At 39.3% G+C, this 17,429-nt stretch overlaps 1 protein-coding gene across 1 annotated transcript in view; it reads right to left on the bottom strand.

The window, feature by feature from the left end:
* The window catches only part of LOC148353674 (protocadherin-15-like), a 350,912-nt gene that overhangs the window by 203,143 nt on the left and 130,340 nt on the right, over positions 1–17,429 (bottom strand). Inside the window, exons 10-11 of the mRNA XM_088350828.1 lie at positions 10,519–10,627; positions 10,249–10,361 (exon numbers count right to left, since the gene is read on the bottom strand). Of these exons, the coding sequence (XP_088206954.1) occupies positions 10,249–10,361; positions 10,519–10,627 (222 nt within the window). The remainder of the gene's footprint in view (positions 1–10,248; positions 10,362–10,518; positions 10,628–17,429) is intronic.

Raw genomic sequence — 17,429 nt, 5'->3', positions numbered from 1 at the left:
TCCATATATTTTAATATAGTATTTACTTTTTGTTGTGTTCGATTGACATCCCAATGCTTTCATTCTAAGTGGTATTCGGATTTACTGTTGATGGGGAGGCCTTGATTCTGCCCAAATCTTATCATACCACTTGCAAATCCAGTAAGATCTAGTCATATCAAAGATCTGCTAAGTTTGGTCTTCTTGACTTCGTTCACTTCAGTTTTATTCTGGTCAAACCACCCCCCTTTCTTAAAAAAAAAACAATGGTCAGACATTTTGTCGATGCTTGTTTGGGAAGGACTTTGTCCTGTTGATAAGCCCAGCACATTCAATTTATTTCTCATTTTGTTTCACAGTAATAAATGCACTCAAAAAAACTGTTGCTTGTTTCTTCGTCAAAACATCTTGCAGAACCCTGGATGTTGAATTTAGCATAAAGAGGGACACAAGCATCCACCGGTTCACAAAACCTTGCCAGACGGCTCGATGCGATATGTTTCTTAAATTATAGCACCCATAGTTCGTTGTAGTGAGTTAGTGCAGCCACATGTTGCTCATGATTACACCTGGGATTTACACGTATTATTATTAATATTATTATTTTTATTATTATTATTATTATTAGAAGTAGTAGTAGTAGTAGTAGTAGTAGTAGTAGTAGTAGTAGTAGTAGTAGTAGTAGGCGGCACGGCGACTGTGTGGTTTGCGCGTAGCCTCATGGTGTGGAGGTTGAAGTCCAGCTACCGCAGCCTCCCCGTGTGGAGTTTGCATGTTCAGATTCAGATTCAGATATACTTTATTGTCATTCTTGTACACGTGTATACAGAACGAAATGCCGATACATCTGACCCGCACAGTTTCCTTGAATGTACAGATATAAATGAAATATTGTATTGAGTTGGAGTATTGAAGTACTAATAATATACTAAATAATTATAGCTATGTATAGTATTATACAGTAGTGCAAAGAGTGCAAGAGGAGCAGCTAACCAGATATGCAAAATGGGCAGTCAGGTAAACAAGTTACTATACAATGACAATAACACTGGAGTTTGATAGTGCAGAGGAGAACAGATGTGCAAAGGAGTGTCCAGGAATAGAGAACTGCCAGTAGTGCAAGGACAAAAAAACAAAAAAAACAAACAGATGTACAGATTAGCAGCTGTTGCCCCCGTACCTTCATGGGTTTTCTCCGGGCACCCCGGTTTCCTCCCACATTCCTAGAAACATGCATGTCAGGTTAATTGGCCGGTCCAAATGAATGAGCGAGTGAAATATCTGTCTCTGTGTGCCCTGTGACTGGCTGGCAATCAGTTCAGGGTGTCCCCTGCCCACTGCCCAAACATGACTGAGATGGGCTCCAGCACCCCCGCGAACCTACTGAGGATAAGCGGTGCATATAATGGCTAGATGGATACTAGTAGTAGTATTTTTACTATTAGTATTACTATTATTATCATTATCATTGGGCTGGGCCATGAAAATGTTGTCATTAAATCAGTCCGAAGTACAGAAAATGAAAGGAATAAACCAGTAAAAAAAAAAACAAGCAAATGCAAGAAAAGTGCACAATAAGGAGAGCTAATTTAATCAATGTTTCATTGAGGAATGGAGCCTCCATAATTAGCACAGACACCATCGTTTATGTGAGAGGCCAAGTAATTAGAGACTTGGACTGCAAAAGGCAAAGAGGTCTCCATGCGTAGGGCAATAACCCAAGTGATCAAAGTAAACAAGTGAATCAGTCATGCACACTGCTCACAATCAATGGAAGTGCGTCGGATTGCCCTTGACGAGTCAAAAAAGGGTTACAAGAAACTTCAGAATTACGTTCTGACTGATTTGTTGTATTTTGTTGCATCTTGTCATATGTGAGACAAGCCTGACTATGGAGCTCTTATCCCTCAACTCAAAGTTGAGTCGCCAATCGATAAAATATTGAGATAAGAACCTTAAGTGCTATTCCTTGTGCATTTATGTAACATGACATATTTTGTCATCATAATAGACAAGTAAAAATGGAATTTGATATACACCAATGATTCCCAAACTTTTGGAGGCTGGCGCCCCCTTGGCTCCCCAGTGAATTCAAGCTCATTTAAATAGTGGTCTGGAGGATTTTCTAAATAAAACATCACAATATAACATTCCAAATATTTATTTTGACATGTCTTCACGACCAAACAAAGCCAACGTCTAGTATAAATAACATTTGAAAAAAAGTAAATAATGAACTCCTAAAAAAACATTTGCACAGTATAAAAGATCAAATGTACGGACTTAAACTAACCCACTCCAAACAAAGTAAACAACAACAAAAATAAATTGTTAACACTATAAAAAGGTAAATATTGCACATAAAAAAAAATCCACATACTTTTAGGGCTGTAAATATGACATGTCTGCGATTAGTGTACGGTAATATAATAACATTTAGCATGTGCTACTGCAGCATGTTTATCTGTGCAAGAAATTTATTCAAGTAATAATTCAAACGCATCATTCCTGCTAACTTATTAACACGACTGCTACAACCATACATTACTCATATTATAACCTTTCATTTATTAACTTGCATAAATACAAAGTGTTACCTCCAATCGATAATGCAGTTTTGAGCTTAGAGTCACAGCATTGGTTATGTCTTTGTGCCTAAGCGGACTTTTTTTGTAGAGAGGGAAGGGCGCAAATGCTGCTTTGATGGAGGTTTGTTTACCTCCCAGTCCAATTGTAGATACACCTTGTTCGTCTTTTACTTGTAATCCTTTTTGACATGCCGTGCATTGTAATATGTGATCATTTTTAAGGTGCTGGTACAAATGACTTGTGTTTCCTCTGGACCTAGCGACTTTGCGAAAGCAAATTCTCCAACGAGTGTTTTTCTTCTGTTCCACGTCCGCTTCGTTAAAACCAAAATAGGTACAAACAAGTGATGTACTGCCCTTCTTTGGTGCAAGCTTCGTTTCCTTCTCGTTTGTTGACTCTGGGACTATGTTTATGGAGTCAGCCATGACACTCAATGAGCTCACACGGTGGGTGTGGCATAGTGTGGTGCTTGCAAACTTTGTATCGCGTTTATTGGCTTGTGCTATTGTTAAAACTTGCCTCTGATTGGTCAGTGCTTTTAAAACTCGAACAATAACAGTTGTGTTTGGCCAAAACTCCATCACTCACTACAATACCTTGAAATAAAAGCAGTGCTTTGGGGTTTCACCACCGCCCTACGTCACATCGTGATTTTTATTTAATTGTGCAGCCCGAACGTGTGGTGTAAAAATCGTCAAACAAATGTTCAAACTTCTGACTTCTACTTCAGACTGCCGCCCCCCTGTTCACTATGTTTGTGTACTATTACCCAATGCTAAATCTATTGCACCCTGGTCATCCTGAAAGGGGGATTACCACTTGTGAGGTCCCTTCTCAAGGTTTTTCTTTTCCCTCACGCTGAGGTTTTGAGTTGTTCCTTGCCCGCATGTTGGTATAAGATCAGGCGAAGGTGTAGTTGTAATCCTGTGCAGTCTTTTGAGACATCTTGTAAATAAGGGCTATACAAACATTTTTGACTTCACTTGACTTAAAAAATGAACAGTTCTACTTCATAGAATTCGCTAACCGCGGGTTCTTTTTGGAACGTAACCCTCGTGATAAACAAGGGTTTACTGTATTCTTGAACTCAGAGAGCTTTTACTAATTTATAAGTACCACACATCGAGATAATAATGTAACCATTATTCACCCTCTTTCTCTCCATCAGCATAGATCACCGTAAATGTTCCCAAAATGTAACTGCAGTGAAGCCCTACCGGATAAAACAAATCAAAGCGCTGCCGTTTTGTTCTATTCTATAAGCGCCCACCATGCTCTCCACACCAGGGAAACATTATGGCTTCAAACAAAAAGTACAGCTGAGAGACTCGACATTATTTCAAGTCTTGGCCCGAGATGGATTCTGCACACTGTAATGTGTCTTTATGTGTATTTTTACCATTCTGTGTTGTTGATTTAAAATTTGTCGAGTAAATAAAAAGTTAAAATTGTTTTGAATTTTATCATTGAATTGTGTATTATTTCCACCTACAAGTAGTAAAAAAAGACATTTATTTAAGAAAAAACAATATATACTTCTAAAAAGGTAAGCAAAACTATACAAACTATTATATAAATGTGCATTTTTTTAAAAGACTCGTTTGTTGATGATTTTTTAATGGACTAAATGTTCAGTGTAGAAAAAAACAAATGTGATTAAGATTTAATAGTAAAATGGAATTAAAAACTTGTATTATTAAATCATTTTGTGCATAATGTTAAATACAAATCAGAAATATATCGGTTAAAGCAGTGGTCTGTACCACGGACCAGTTTAATTTTTGACAATAGTCTCCTGGCCCAGTAATAATAATAATAATAATAGTAATAATAATAATACACCACCACCACCACCACCGACGACGACGACGACGACGACGACGACGACGATGATAATAATAATAAATCCACTATATATTCAATAGACTTGTTTTAGCTCATGAGGCTTTATTATAACGTTGTACAACGTGGCATAGCGTGATATTGAAATATTTTCATATGTCATCAACAATCTTAGTGGTCTGGTGGTTAAGCTTCGACAATCTCACCACCGTGAACCGAGTTTGATTCCGGTTGCATCCAATGCTGAGTAAAACTGGCCAGCGGTATTAGTCCACCAATCAATCATCGAATATGGTGATATTCTACTGTAAAACCTCGTAAATAACGCACATACAAGCTTTAAGAGGTTTTGGGGTAGTAAATTAAAAGGTGTGTATTTACACAAATGCAGATGGTATGGACAAAAAGTAAAGCAACTTTTTTTTCAGTACGGCCCAGTACCAAACAAGCCAAAGCTTGGTACCGGTCTGCGGCCCGGTGGTTGAGGACTACTGGTGGTATGCAACAACAACAGAACTGAAGAACCGTCTTGAAGCCGAAAGAGCCAGTTCTCTCAAATGACCGGTATTCCCATCACTACTATGCACTGGCTCAATTATGCCAAGCAGAATCTGGTCATTTGAGCCAATTATTGAGAAATACGTGTGGCGATTCTATAGTTGTCTGAATTGTCTTCCCTCGAGTCTCCAGATTATATTCCAACCTGCATTCAATGCCACTGCAATGTCACACAGGCCAATTTCCCTACACCCACATATCCAAACCCAAAGATCCAATCCACTACCTAAAAGAGAGAAAAAAAATCACCCAGGGGAAAATGGCTGTCATTGGCAGATAAAGTGTGTGCACCATCTCAACATTATAGCACTTTGAGCCTGGTAAAAGACAGGTCGGGATTCTCAGGAGAATCTTCTTTTTAGCAGCGCTAAATGACCTCCGCTCTGTTAGTACCGGGAAAAAGATTCTACGCCTTCACCTCCTCCATGCAAGTGTTGGCCCCCCAAGAACCTTTTGATATATTGCCATATTTCAGGCTTCGAACTTATAGATGCAAAAACTATAAATATTTTCTAAGAATAACCAACATGTGAGATTAAAACAAATTTATTTAACATTTTATATTGTGCTTTAAAAAAAAAAGAAAAATCAAAAGTAGACATTGCAAAAATATTGTGTTTGAGTTAATACTTTGTACAACCTCCTTTTGTCCCGATCACAGCCACAAATAATTTGGGGATGTCTCTGTAGGTTTCGCATTCTAAAACATGAATATTTGCCCATTTTTTCCTTACATAACCGCTCAAGTTCCTTAAGGTTATTTGTGCACAGCATTTTTTAGATCTCTCCTCAAATGCTCTATAGAAATTAGGTCTGGATTTTGACTTGGCCATTCGAACACACATATATTGTTAGTTTTAAACCATTACATTGTAGATATTTATTTACGTTTAGGGCTGTTGTCCTGTTCGAAGGTGAACCTGAGCCCCATTCCCAGGTCTCTTGCATACTCCAACAAAATTTCCGACAAGATCATCTTACCATATCACCTTACTCGACATGTTATCTGTGTTTTTTCATGGTATTCTTTCAGTAAAGGCTTTCTTCTTGCCACTCTTCCATAAAGAACAGATTTATGCAGAGTACAACTAATTGTTGTCTTATGTACAGATTGTCCAAACTTAGCTGTGTATGCCTGCAATTCATCCAATGTGAGCATGAGTTTTAAACTTTTTCACAACTTTAACTCAGACCTGCTTGGTGTGTTCTTTGGTCTTCATAACGCTGTCTAGTCAAGTGCATTTAAAATGAGATTAATAACACACAAGTTAACTCTGCCATTGTAGTCATTGAGGTCGATATTGTATCTTTCTGAGCTAAGAGAACAAGGTGGGGCAACATTTTGGTAACACCTACTTTTTTTCCTTGTGAATTGCAACCCTTAGCAAAAAGTATGGAATTACCAGTCTTGGGCAATCCCCTACTCAGACATTTTATTTTGTAAAAACATGAAAGAATCGTAAGGTCATTCCAAAGTAACCTATTGGAATTCAGAAACACTCAAATAAATTGAGAAAAAAACATTGCAATGGTCAGTAAATGTTACCATTATAGAATTAAATATGGAATCACTCCATTCTGAGGAAAACAATATGGAATCATCAGAAACAGACAGGGAAATAATAATGAAAACATAGTACGAGTATTTAGTTGCACTACTTTTGGCTTTTATGACAGCTTGCAGTCTCTAAGGCAGGGGTGTCAAAGTCAAATGGACGGAGGGCCAAATAAAACATTTGGCTACAAGCCGAGGGCCGGACTGTCCAATCTTTACTGAAACCAAGATTTAACCTACTGAAAACACAACAAATATATTACAATATGATTGTATAAATAAAGCAATATTTTCTTATGACTCTGTCAGTCATTTTTAATTTCAGCAGGCACAAAATACAAATGTCCTTAATATAAAAAACTCATAACATATCTCATAACAACAACTCATAACCATTTTCTATCATTCAATCATCTGAAATTATTAAAAAGAAATATTGCCTCGATATACAATAAAATAAAGTGCAAAAATCTCTTGTTACTTAAAACCAATAGCAATCAACACACTGGACCTCATCTGTCCTGCTCAAATGTACATTGACTTTCCTTTCTGGGCTTTCTCTGGGTTAGTGTGAAAAAAAGGAATTACTGATTAACAAATAATAACAATAAAAGGTCATTTTCTCTGCTAAATAGGAGACAATTTTATCAAAAGACTGTTGTCCACATCAAGATCTATTTTCCATGAAAAGCCGAAAAACAAGAAACACTCCCAGGACAGAGTCGGCAAACAAAAACAACATAGTCAACATAGACAATAAAGCTTTAAAATTCCCGAGGGGAACAACAAAAAACAAGACCTTCTTTATGTGCATATTTAACTTTTAAACTTGAACGGAGTAAAAACTTCAAATGTGTAATTGCACAGGAAACATTACTGTATTATTACTGTATTTACATACATTTATATACAGTACTGTATTACTACAACTCTACATTACTTGTTTGAGGCTGACGCTGATACTTTTCCAGCTACCTCCGTGAACATGTACTCCAACTCCCACCTTGTTTGAAAGCCCCGGTTTTCAGTGTCCACCTTCCGTTTAGCCATTGTTGATGGGTATATGTGGGCTAATTTTTGCTGTTATGCTAATGACTGCTGCTGATCGACTGCTGAATAAATCAAACCGCCTCCCGCTTTGCTCCCGCTCGGCGCGTCCCCGTTGCATTGTGGGAAATGTAGTATTCATGCGTACTGCGGGCTGCTGGCTTGCAGCGGCCTGCGGGCCTGATCTAATAATATATTGATATCGTCACGCGGGCCAGGTAAAACCCTCTCGCGGGCCTAATGTGGCCCGCGGGCCTTGACTCTGACATATGTGCTCTAAGGGATGGCCTTGATGAGTGACAAACAGTATTTTTCATCAATCTGGTGCCAACTCTCTTTAATTGAGGTTGCCAGATCATCTTTGTAGGTGGGAGCCTTCCTGTGGACAGTTTTATTCAATTTCCACCACAGGTTTTCAATTGGATTGAGATTGGGGATATTTGTAGGCCATGGCATTGACTGGATGCGTCGTTCTTCAAGGAATGCTTTTGCGGTTTTTGCTCTGAGGCATGATGCATGGTCATTTTGGAAAATATGTTAATCATCCCCAAACATTTTTTTCAATTGAAGGAATAAGAAAGCTGTCCAAAATGTCAATGCCATCTCTTGCATTTATTGCAGATTTGACTACAGCCATCTCCCCAGTACCTTTGCCTAACATTCAGCTCCATATCATTAAGGACTGTGGGAATTTTCATGTTCCTTTAAGCAGTCCTCTTTGTAAATCTCACCTGAACGGCACCAAACAAAAGTTCCAGCATCATTACCTTGTCCAATGCAAATTTGTGACTCATCACTGAAGATAACCTTCATCAAGTCATTCACTGTCCATGATTGGCTCTTCTTAGCCCATTGCAATCTTGTTCTTTTGTGTTTAAGTGTCAAGAATTGTTTCCTTTTAAGATTTCCTTTATGAAAATCCCATTTCCTTTAGGCACTTTTGCATAGTTTTGTCACATACATTGACTCCAACTTCCTCCCATTTCCTCTCCATTTGTCCTGTTATGCAATTTCTGTTTTCCAGAAATATAGATTGTATAGTTGTTTGTCTTGAGACCCCCTCATATCTTCCTTGGCCTACCAGTACGCTTGACTTTAACAACCTTCCCATGCTGTTTGTACTCGAAATCTTCGACACAGATGACTGTGAACAGACCACATCCTTTCCAACCATACAAGTTACCTTCTTCAAGAAGTTTAACAGTCCTGCCTTTGGTCTGAAGCGTGAGCTCTCTTGTTTGAGCCATGATTCTTGCTAATCCACTTAGTCCAGGAGCTCTCCAAAGTATGATAACTGCACTGTTTTCAACTGCAGACTAAGGAGCAGACTTAATCTTAGTCCAGTGCCCAATTAAAGAAACAAAATTGACTGGGTGTGTCCTTTTTTTCTACTCAAAATGCACTTATTCCATATTTCTTTCCTCAGAATAGGATGATTCCATGTTTATATCCCTGCACTTGCTCTATAAAAGTAACATTTGCTGACAATTTCAGTGTTTTTTCTTGATTACTCTGAGTGATTCTGAATGCAGATATGTTGCACTTTGGAATGACCTTACGATTGTTTCATGTTTGTGATCTGAGTTTTTTCTACAGAATAAAATGTCTGATTGAGGACTTGCCCAAGACTGGTGATTCCATACTCTTAGCTAGGGTTTGTAATGTAAAATGTAGAGGGAAGTTGTTCCCACTTCATGATTGTCTCACATTGTAAATTATTAGAAAATATTTGAAGTTATTTAGCTTTAATTTATTAATCCTGAGATGTGGCAAAATGACAACAAGTTCAATACTTTCACTTGGCACTGTATTTTCTCAAATCCCACCATCGCTTAAAATGTCACAGTAGATCGTTTTGTTTTCCTCCCCGTGTTCCCTCCTCAGAAATACAGCGCAAGTTAGATGCAGAGTGTTCTCAAGACACCAAAGTAACGTTTTCACCCGACTTCCATTCTCAATTGTACTCCCAAGCCCCTCATCTGTCGATCAAAACGTGGAGTTTTCCCCCCACACACAGCTCCGGAGTTCCCGCTTCCCAGTTTAGCTCATTTTTCTCTTGTTACATCCTGCAGAGTAAACACATCATTCAGAGGTGTCCACATGATGACGATCGTTTGGGCTCCATCGGTTCGAATCAGGATTCATACGAGTGATGGTAATTTTTCTCCCCAATGAATCGTCACATCTCCTAACAAATTTAGATCGAGTGAGACAGCTTGCAGCAATCGTGGTTATCTGTGTGGAACAGGAGGACTAGCCAACCCAAAGTCAACTACCATCAATCAGATAAACTTCAAAGATCAAATCGCTGATGGACATAGGCTCACTCAGACCCTAATCTCAGATTACAAACTACAGCTGCGCCTCAAAAAAGTTTAACCCTAAACGCAATAATGTTAGCCAGGACTGGCAAGTAGGATGAGGACTTCAAATGGTTCCAGTCGTAAATGTATTACAATAACATTTAAGTTGCATACATGGACCACAAAATCACACGAGGAAGGCTGCAAATGGCCCTCAGACATGACCGACGTAGCCGTTACTGACAAACGCTTGGTTCCTTTTTTGATCAAAGGCAAAACAGTCTGTGTCCCTAACAGCTGCTGAAATGCTAGCGAGACTCATATTTGTGTTTGATGGACTCCAACATTAATAACACATTCAAATGTCTCCCTTACCTTAATAACAAGCGTGAATCTTTGATACAAGTCCCTGCTGATGGGCTGCAGGACGCGAAGTTCCGCCGTAGTTTTGTTCAGGGAGAAGTATTGAAGATACGTGACCGGGTGGCCTGGGGTGAAGAAAAATAAATAAATTAAAAAGGCTTTACTGCACGACAGCGAGCAGCAAGAGTGATCATTCAAGAGTCTAAGCGTGTCGTCGCAGCGGAGGTGAAAAGATTAAATTTAGAGTCAAAATCAATGGCGGAGGGAACGTGATCGACTTACCAACCAGGATGAAGTAAAAAACGCCGGGCCGGTCAGATGGCGGCTGTATGTTTCGGTCCATGTCCACTGCCCGGATCGGAGGGGTCACATTGACAGGGTTTAATTTGCTCTGTGGGGTGGGAGACGATGGGTCAAACTTTCGGACTTTTTGGACATTGAAAAATATTGACGGAAAATGCATTCTGTAGATTCTGGGAAAAACATAGTCACAAGTATACAATTTGAGCGTTAAGTGTCACCTTAGTTTCATGATGCCAAAATATGACGAGCAAAATATGAACAACTATTTGACAATATGCTTTAATAAATCTTGTCACGTCTGGCGCGGTTGCCACGGCGCCCAGTTGGTGCCAGCCGGGTGGCGCCGGATTCTGGCACGGTTGCCACAGCGCCCAATTGGCCCCGCCCATGGAGACCGGCTGAGATGCATTGACTGATTGCTTCTTGGAGTACTTAAACGCGTTCCCTTGAGCTGTGCTTTGCCTGAGCGTTTGTTGACTTTGTTAAACTTTGTGAACCTTCTGTGAGATTTCTGCAAGTTGTTTGACTCTGAGAAATGCCTAGTCTGTAAATTTGCCAGTGTTTTATCCTGTTTTGTTTTTGGTCTGATCCGTTTGTTTTGGGACATTCTTTTCTTTTGGGTGGATTTCTAATCCACTCCTGCGACCATTGATTCCCGGATCGATTGTGCGCCCTCCTCCTCTTTCCCCAAAAAATCGAGTACGTCTACGCAAATGGGTCCTTACTTCCTGTTTCCCGCTCCGCTTCGTGACAAATCTGTTAACATCGTACGATTAAATACATGTTAAAGCTAAAATGCTGTGCGCCATTAGAGCATCACCTGCATTAGTCAAGATGGCGGCGCGTTGGGTAGACGCTGCGGCTCGGGCTCCAGTTCGTCTTTTGTTTTTCAGTGTCCCCTGATCCCTCTTATTTTCCCTTCGACTCCTTTCGCATTTACAATAATATCCACTACATCCCGAGGGATATACAGAGACCACCGGATCTCCCTGGAAGATTTGCCGCCTGCCGACAATGACAACGACGGAGCAAAGGCTGAGCTAAGCTAAGAAGGCGACCACACAGACCAGCGCTCCCAAGCATGTTCAACCAACGCCAGATCCATCCGTCCACAATGAGTGAATTGAGCTGCGGATCGCCACCAACAACGTCCGGAATTGGAGGACTTTTTTTTTTTTTTTTTTTGCCATCACGGAGTCTTGGCTTTCCTGACGCCGCATTACATCACCGGCTCGAACGAGACGAAGACCCCGGTAAAAACAGGGGTTGGAGACTACACGCTACAATAATAGCGGAACCATTGACACACACTGCTCACTCGATATGGAATTTCTAGCTATGTACCGGGAGAGTTAACTGTGGTCTTTGTGTTTGCTGTATACTTTCCACCGCTAACAGTTTCACCGGATGCTAACGTTAGCATAGCGCTAAATCTACTGCCCGCTGCTAAACAGCAGCTTGCACTACCCCAACGGAGCTTTATCGTCGACGGCGACTTTAATCGGGCATGTTTATGGACTGTACTCCCAAATCCATTCAATTGTGGACTGAGCAATTCGGAAAAAACGCTGGACTATGTGTAATGTAAGATCAAACATTCGGTTGTGTCCGGCAACTCTGTTTGACGCTCACACGCAAATGTTAGCAAGATATTGTGTTGACATTGAATTTGGTTCTTTCCTGTCTTTTTGGAAAAAGGGCTGAGTCAGCAAAAGGAAAAGCGCTGAATAATTTTTGGGTAACATTTTCAGTTCTAGAGTGACCTGTCTGATTGCTCGTGAAAGATTGTGATTCTGGCCCAACTTGTTCTGGCCTGGGAGAGTTGAATGTCTTTCTGGGAAAGCTGCTTATTAACCAGCGCTAAAAATGGCAAGTAATTTACGCTTGCTTTATCTGTGTTTTATTACCATGCCTACGCTTATTGCTGATTGAAAAAAAAAATGTTATGGATCCTGAAGTAAAGCACAAGCAAAATGTGCACACTTGAATGCTTGAGTGTGAGTGTTGGTGTTGTTGTTGTAATGCGGACATAAAGTAGGACACCATGAGAACATTAAAGGGTTATGTGTGGGTGCGCGGATTGTATAAAAAAGTCTGTGCACTATTATCAGGTAAGCCGTATGTGTTTGTTCAAATACAGCAGGAATCTTCTTGACCCAAAGTTCCAAAGTTTTATTGAGAGAGAGCCACACTTCATATTTTAAGACAAAACTCTACTAAAACACTAAACCTGCTCTCCAGACAAAAGCAATTTTTTCTGCGCATTTTATTTCACTGTATGATATTAGATTGATTGATTAAAATCATGAAAAATAGTAATGTCAGACCCTGTGTCACATATCAAAAATATACCACTTTAAACTTGTCTCCCTCCCACAGTTATTGAAAATCATTGAGGCTTATTCTGACCTTCATTGTTATCGTGAATAATGGTTTCAGAACAAGGTCTAGGCCGTTTTTCTATAAAAAATTGTCACAAAATACTGCAAGCAAAAAGTTTCCGGCTGTACGGAATTTCCCTTCAATGCAGTGGGATCGTGCAAGAGAGAAGAAAGCCTGATGTGTGCGGAGAGATCCGCCCACCCAATCAAATCTGTTGACTCCTACCGCTCACCCAATCAAATATATCTGTGTACTTGGCTGGCATTCTAAGGAGTACTGTGGTTTTTCATCAAAGGAAAACCTTTATTTAACAAGTTTTAATATAAAGGATTTAATATAAAGGCATCTTGACTGTAAACTGTAGTGAAAACTGTGCCCTTTATATACTGGACTGAATCAAATTGATTACTGGTAAAATGACTTTGCATGAGTCTGAAACTCATGATCTCAAGTCAAACTTGAGACATTATCGATTGAACTCACTCTAAGCACAGTTTTATCTCTAAGCCATTTAGACTACATTCTCCATCTCATTTCCTTGTCCAAAATGAAAAATTAAGCCTGAGGCACACCTAGCGCCAACCGCTTCGGAAATATGTCGTTGACGACTTTTGCCGTCGCCCTACGCCCCTGTGTGGTTTTCAGATCTCTTCCAAATATTGTACGTCACACGTCTTTGGGTCATGTGACCATTCAAGATGGCAATTACAAAGACGAGCACATGTTGTTTCCTACTGGGTCGAAATAAAAAAAACAAGTGAGGGCTATGTCGCAAAAATGTGAGCCCTGTATATAAAGATGACAACCATACCGTGGAGAATAATGACAGATTACGACACAGACCTGAAACGTCCTCTTTCTGTGTTTTTGTCATTGTCGGATGTCACAGTAACAATCCAAATCGCATTTGCTTGTCATCATTTCTCAAAGATTAAATAAACTTCAACAACCTCACATTGAGGGCGAAGATACAGAAAGAGAAGTGAAGCGTTTATGATAGCTAACTTCCTCAGCTTTTCAATTTGGATGTACAAATGGAGGACTTGATTTGTGGGTAAAAAAGTTGAAATATCGTGAGTGCGTAGTCAATATTGAATGAAGAACCGTCAAATCCCCTTTTTGCTCCTGTTTTGAATTCTATGAACAATGTTTGGAAAAAAAAAGAAAAATGTTGGAAAAAACATCGAGTAATTTCTCCACTATAAGGACGTCAAAATTGTTTTCAGTCACTGAGGTTTTTTTTCCCTTTAGAGTGCAGGTGTGCTCAGGGCTTTAGCAGGAGCATCGTGCACAAACTCACACACTCACACGTTCAGGTGGAATCAAGCTGCACAATGCTAGCCTCACGTTTAAGTGATCTCAACGTTTTTATTTTTTTCTTGATTTTTGGTGCAAGTTGAGTCACATTTATCCGTATAGCCTTTAATCACAGGCCACAATATGGTAGATACAACATACCCTGGTCCGAAACTTATATGAGGGCAAGGAAAAACTCAACAAAAAAACAGTAGGCGGAAAATTAAGAAACCTTGAGCATGGGCCACACATGAGGTGCAGAAGATTTAGTGCATTCATGTTACAGAGACTTGAACTTAAGTATGAATTTAAAAGCTTTTGAAAAAGAAAAACAGCATCCGTTGTTCTGCATGAAGATTATTCCACTCATGTCTCATCTTTTCCTATCCCCCTGGATCAGATTTTGGTTCTTTTGAAAAGCCAACAAAGAAACTCTTCTCGTTTAAGTAGAATGAGCCTTAAGCTCCACCCGCTGATATGCTTCTTCGGAATAACTTTATCCGGCGCTGGGAAAGGATTAGGCTCATGCCTCCGGTCGCAAACACCGCCAGCATGTATAGTTCATTCTTTTCTTTTCTGTCATTTTAGAATTGATGTCACTAAGATTCATTACGAGAACAGACAGATGTTTTCACGTACTGACAAAGGTAGTAAAAGTCTGCTTCTCTTGCAAAGCAGTCCATGAACATTTGGTACACACTCATTTAAAGAGCACAATTACATGCATGTCCTTCACAGACTATCCATCCATCCATTATCTGCACCGCTTATCCTCAGTAGGGTCGTGGGGGTTCTGGAGCGCATCCCAGCTATCCTCGGGCAGTGGGCAGGGGACACCCTTAACTGGTTGCCAGCCAGTCGCAGGGCACACAGGGGCAGACAATTACAGACTATATGCTTTACAAATACTTACAAATGCAAATGTACTACAGGTGCAACAAATCATTATTTTGTAAGCTATGTAGATTAACCAATTACTAGGATGGACTAAACATATAAACCAAAACAAAAAAGTAAAAGTTAATCACAAGCTACCGCTTTAAACCATTCAACCTTACAAATAAATAGGGGTGGGCGGACTCAACCAATCAACTACATTATCAATACTGAAGGATTTTATACATTTTACTCTAAAGGATTTTATACAAGTTACATTATTGAATGCAATGAAGACTTTCACAGAGAAGGCTTAAGTTCAATGACAGGTAATGCCGTTCCGAATGCGAATGTTTTGTTTAGTTCTGTTGATAACAAGACTCTGACGGAGAAGGCCAGACGCAGGAGGCCAGGCACTGATTTGATAATCGCTCGAGGTCCAGACATGGGAGGAGCCGACACGCCAGCTTGGGAGAGCGTGGCAAGAGGAAGAACTGGAGACGATCGAGAAGATCGAGAAAGGAAGAAGATCGCGAGGGACGATCGAGAGAAAAGGCTCGACGAAGACTCGACCGACAATAATTCGGCTAATTTGATGGAATTCACTTAGTTTATTATTTAAGAAATTAAATCTGCCCCCGTGTGGAAATGCCGGTCTCTTGTCCGTCTTTTCACAAAAAGAAACGAGCATGCATTTTAGGTGAATGAAGGCTATGTTTGGTTAATGGCTAATTCGAACAATTTGGTAAACGGTACATTATGATATTTAATTTCTAACAATACTAAGGAAACACTTAGTATCAGATTAATACTATTGTCTGAGGGTCAATACATCGCCCCAACTTATTTTCTCAAAGCACTGCTAATAAGTGTAGGTATAGCTGCTCTTTTCTGGCCTTGTTGCTCAGTGGTTAGACGCTGGTCGTATATAACACCGATCATGAGTTGAATTATGATCAAGGCCTTGTTTCATCCATGTTCAAAATTGCAAATTAGAAGTATGACCTAATTTCTTATTAAGACCTCAATTGATTTAAAGTGAATGATTAGAAATCAGAATCTCTAATGGACATTAGATTGTCAACAGAATTTCAAAACACTGTGTAAAATGAGCTCATTGTAGTTCAAGTCTTAAACCTGGCTGTTTTAAATGACAATCTTGAACTGTTACTTTTGATTTTTTGGGGGTAAATTCAGAATTCCTAATTGACAATAGATTGTTTTGGTGATTTGATGCAACCTGTTGTAACCAACTTTTAACAGAAAAATTAAAAAAACTGTGTACGACTAGCTCATTCTATTTTAAGTCTTAAACCTGTCTGTTTTGAATAACAATCTTGAACTGTTACTTTGGATTCTTGGGGAAATTTTTGGTAGTTAAAAGCTTAAACCTGGCTGCTTTCAATGACAATCTTGATCTATTTCTTTCATATTGACACCAGTCCTTGTAGCTCAGTGGTTAGAGCACTGGTCTTGTAAACCAGGGCTCATGAGTTCAGTTCTCACTAATGCCTAAGTTTTAAATGAATGATAGAAATTCAGAATGTCGAATTGAAAGTAATTTGTTTAAGTGCTTCGGTGCAACTTGTTGTCAGCAACTGATCATGGAATATTAAAAAACTATGTACCATTAACTAATTCTAGTTCAAGTCTTAAACCTTTCTCTTTTGAATGACAATCTTGAACTCTTACTTTGTATTCTTGCGCAAATCTTTGGTAGTTAAATGAGGTGAAAGGCTTAAAACTGGCTCTTTTGAATGACAATCTTAAACTATTACTTTGGTCTTTGGGGCCTGATCTTAGGTAGTTATTGAGGTTAAATTTTTCATATTCAAAAGTTTTATAATTAATTATATAGGCTTTGTAGCTCAGTGGTTAGAGCACTGGTCTATCTCACTTTAAACTGTGTGTTCAAAATCAAATCCTAAATAGATTATAAATAGATGATATAATGTCTAATTGACAATAAATTGTTTTGGTGATTTGATGCAACCTGTTGTCACCAACGTTTAACAGAAAATCAAAAAACTGTGTACATCTAGCTCATTCTAGTTTAAGTCTTAAACCTGTCTGTTTTGAATGACAATCTTGAACTATTACTTTGTTGGATTGCTGGGCATATCTTTGGTCGTGAAATGATGTGAAAGGCACTGGCTCTTTTCAATGACAATTTATTTGGTCTTTGGGAATTGATCTTAGGTAGTTAATACGGTTAAAGTTTTAGTTTTGAAGGGTCTGCTACAAGATCCCATATGGCCTTGTAGCTCAGTGGTCAGAGCACTGGTCTTGTAAACCAGGGCTCATGAGTTCAGTTCTCACTAATGCCTAAGTTTTAA

The sequence above is a fragment of the Urocampus carinirostris genome, chromosome 13, assembly GCF_059441175.1.
Source record: "Urocampus carinirostris isolate Australia breed hairy pipefish chromosome 13, RoL_Ucar_1.0, whole genome shotgun sequence".
NCBI classification, from domain to species: domain Eukaryota; kingdom Metazoa; phylum Chordata; class Actinopteri; order Syngnathiformes; family Syngnathidae; genus Urocampus; species Urocampus carinirostris.
The sequence above is the reverse complement of the archived record's forward strand: the minus strand, read 5'-3'. Positions and strand labels throughout refer to the sequence as shown.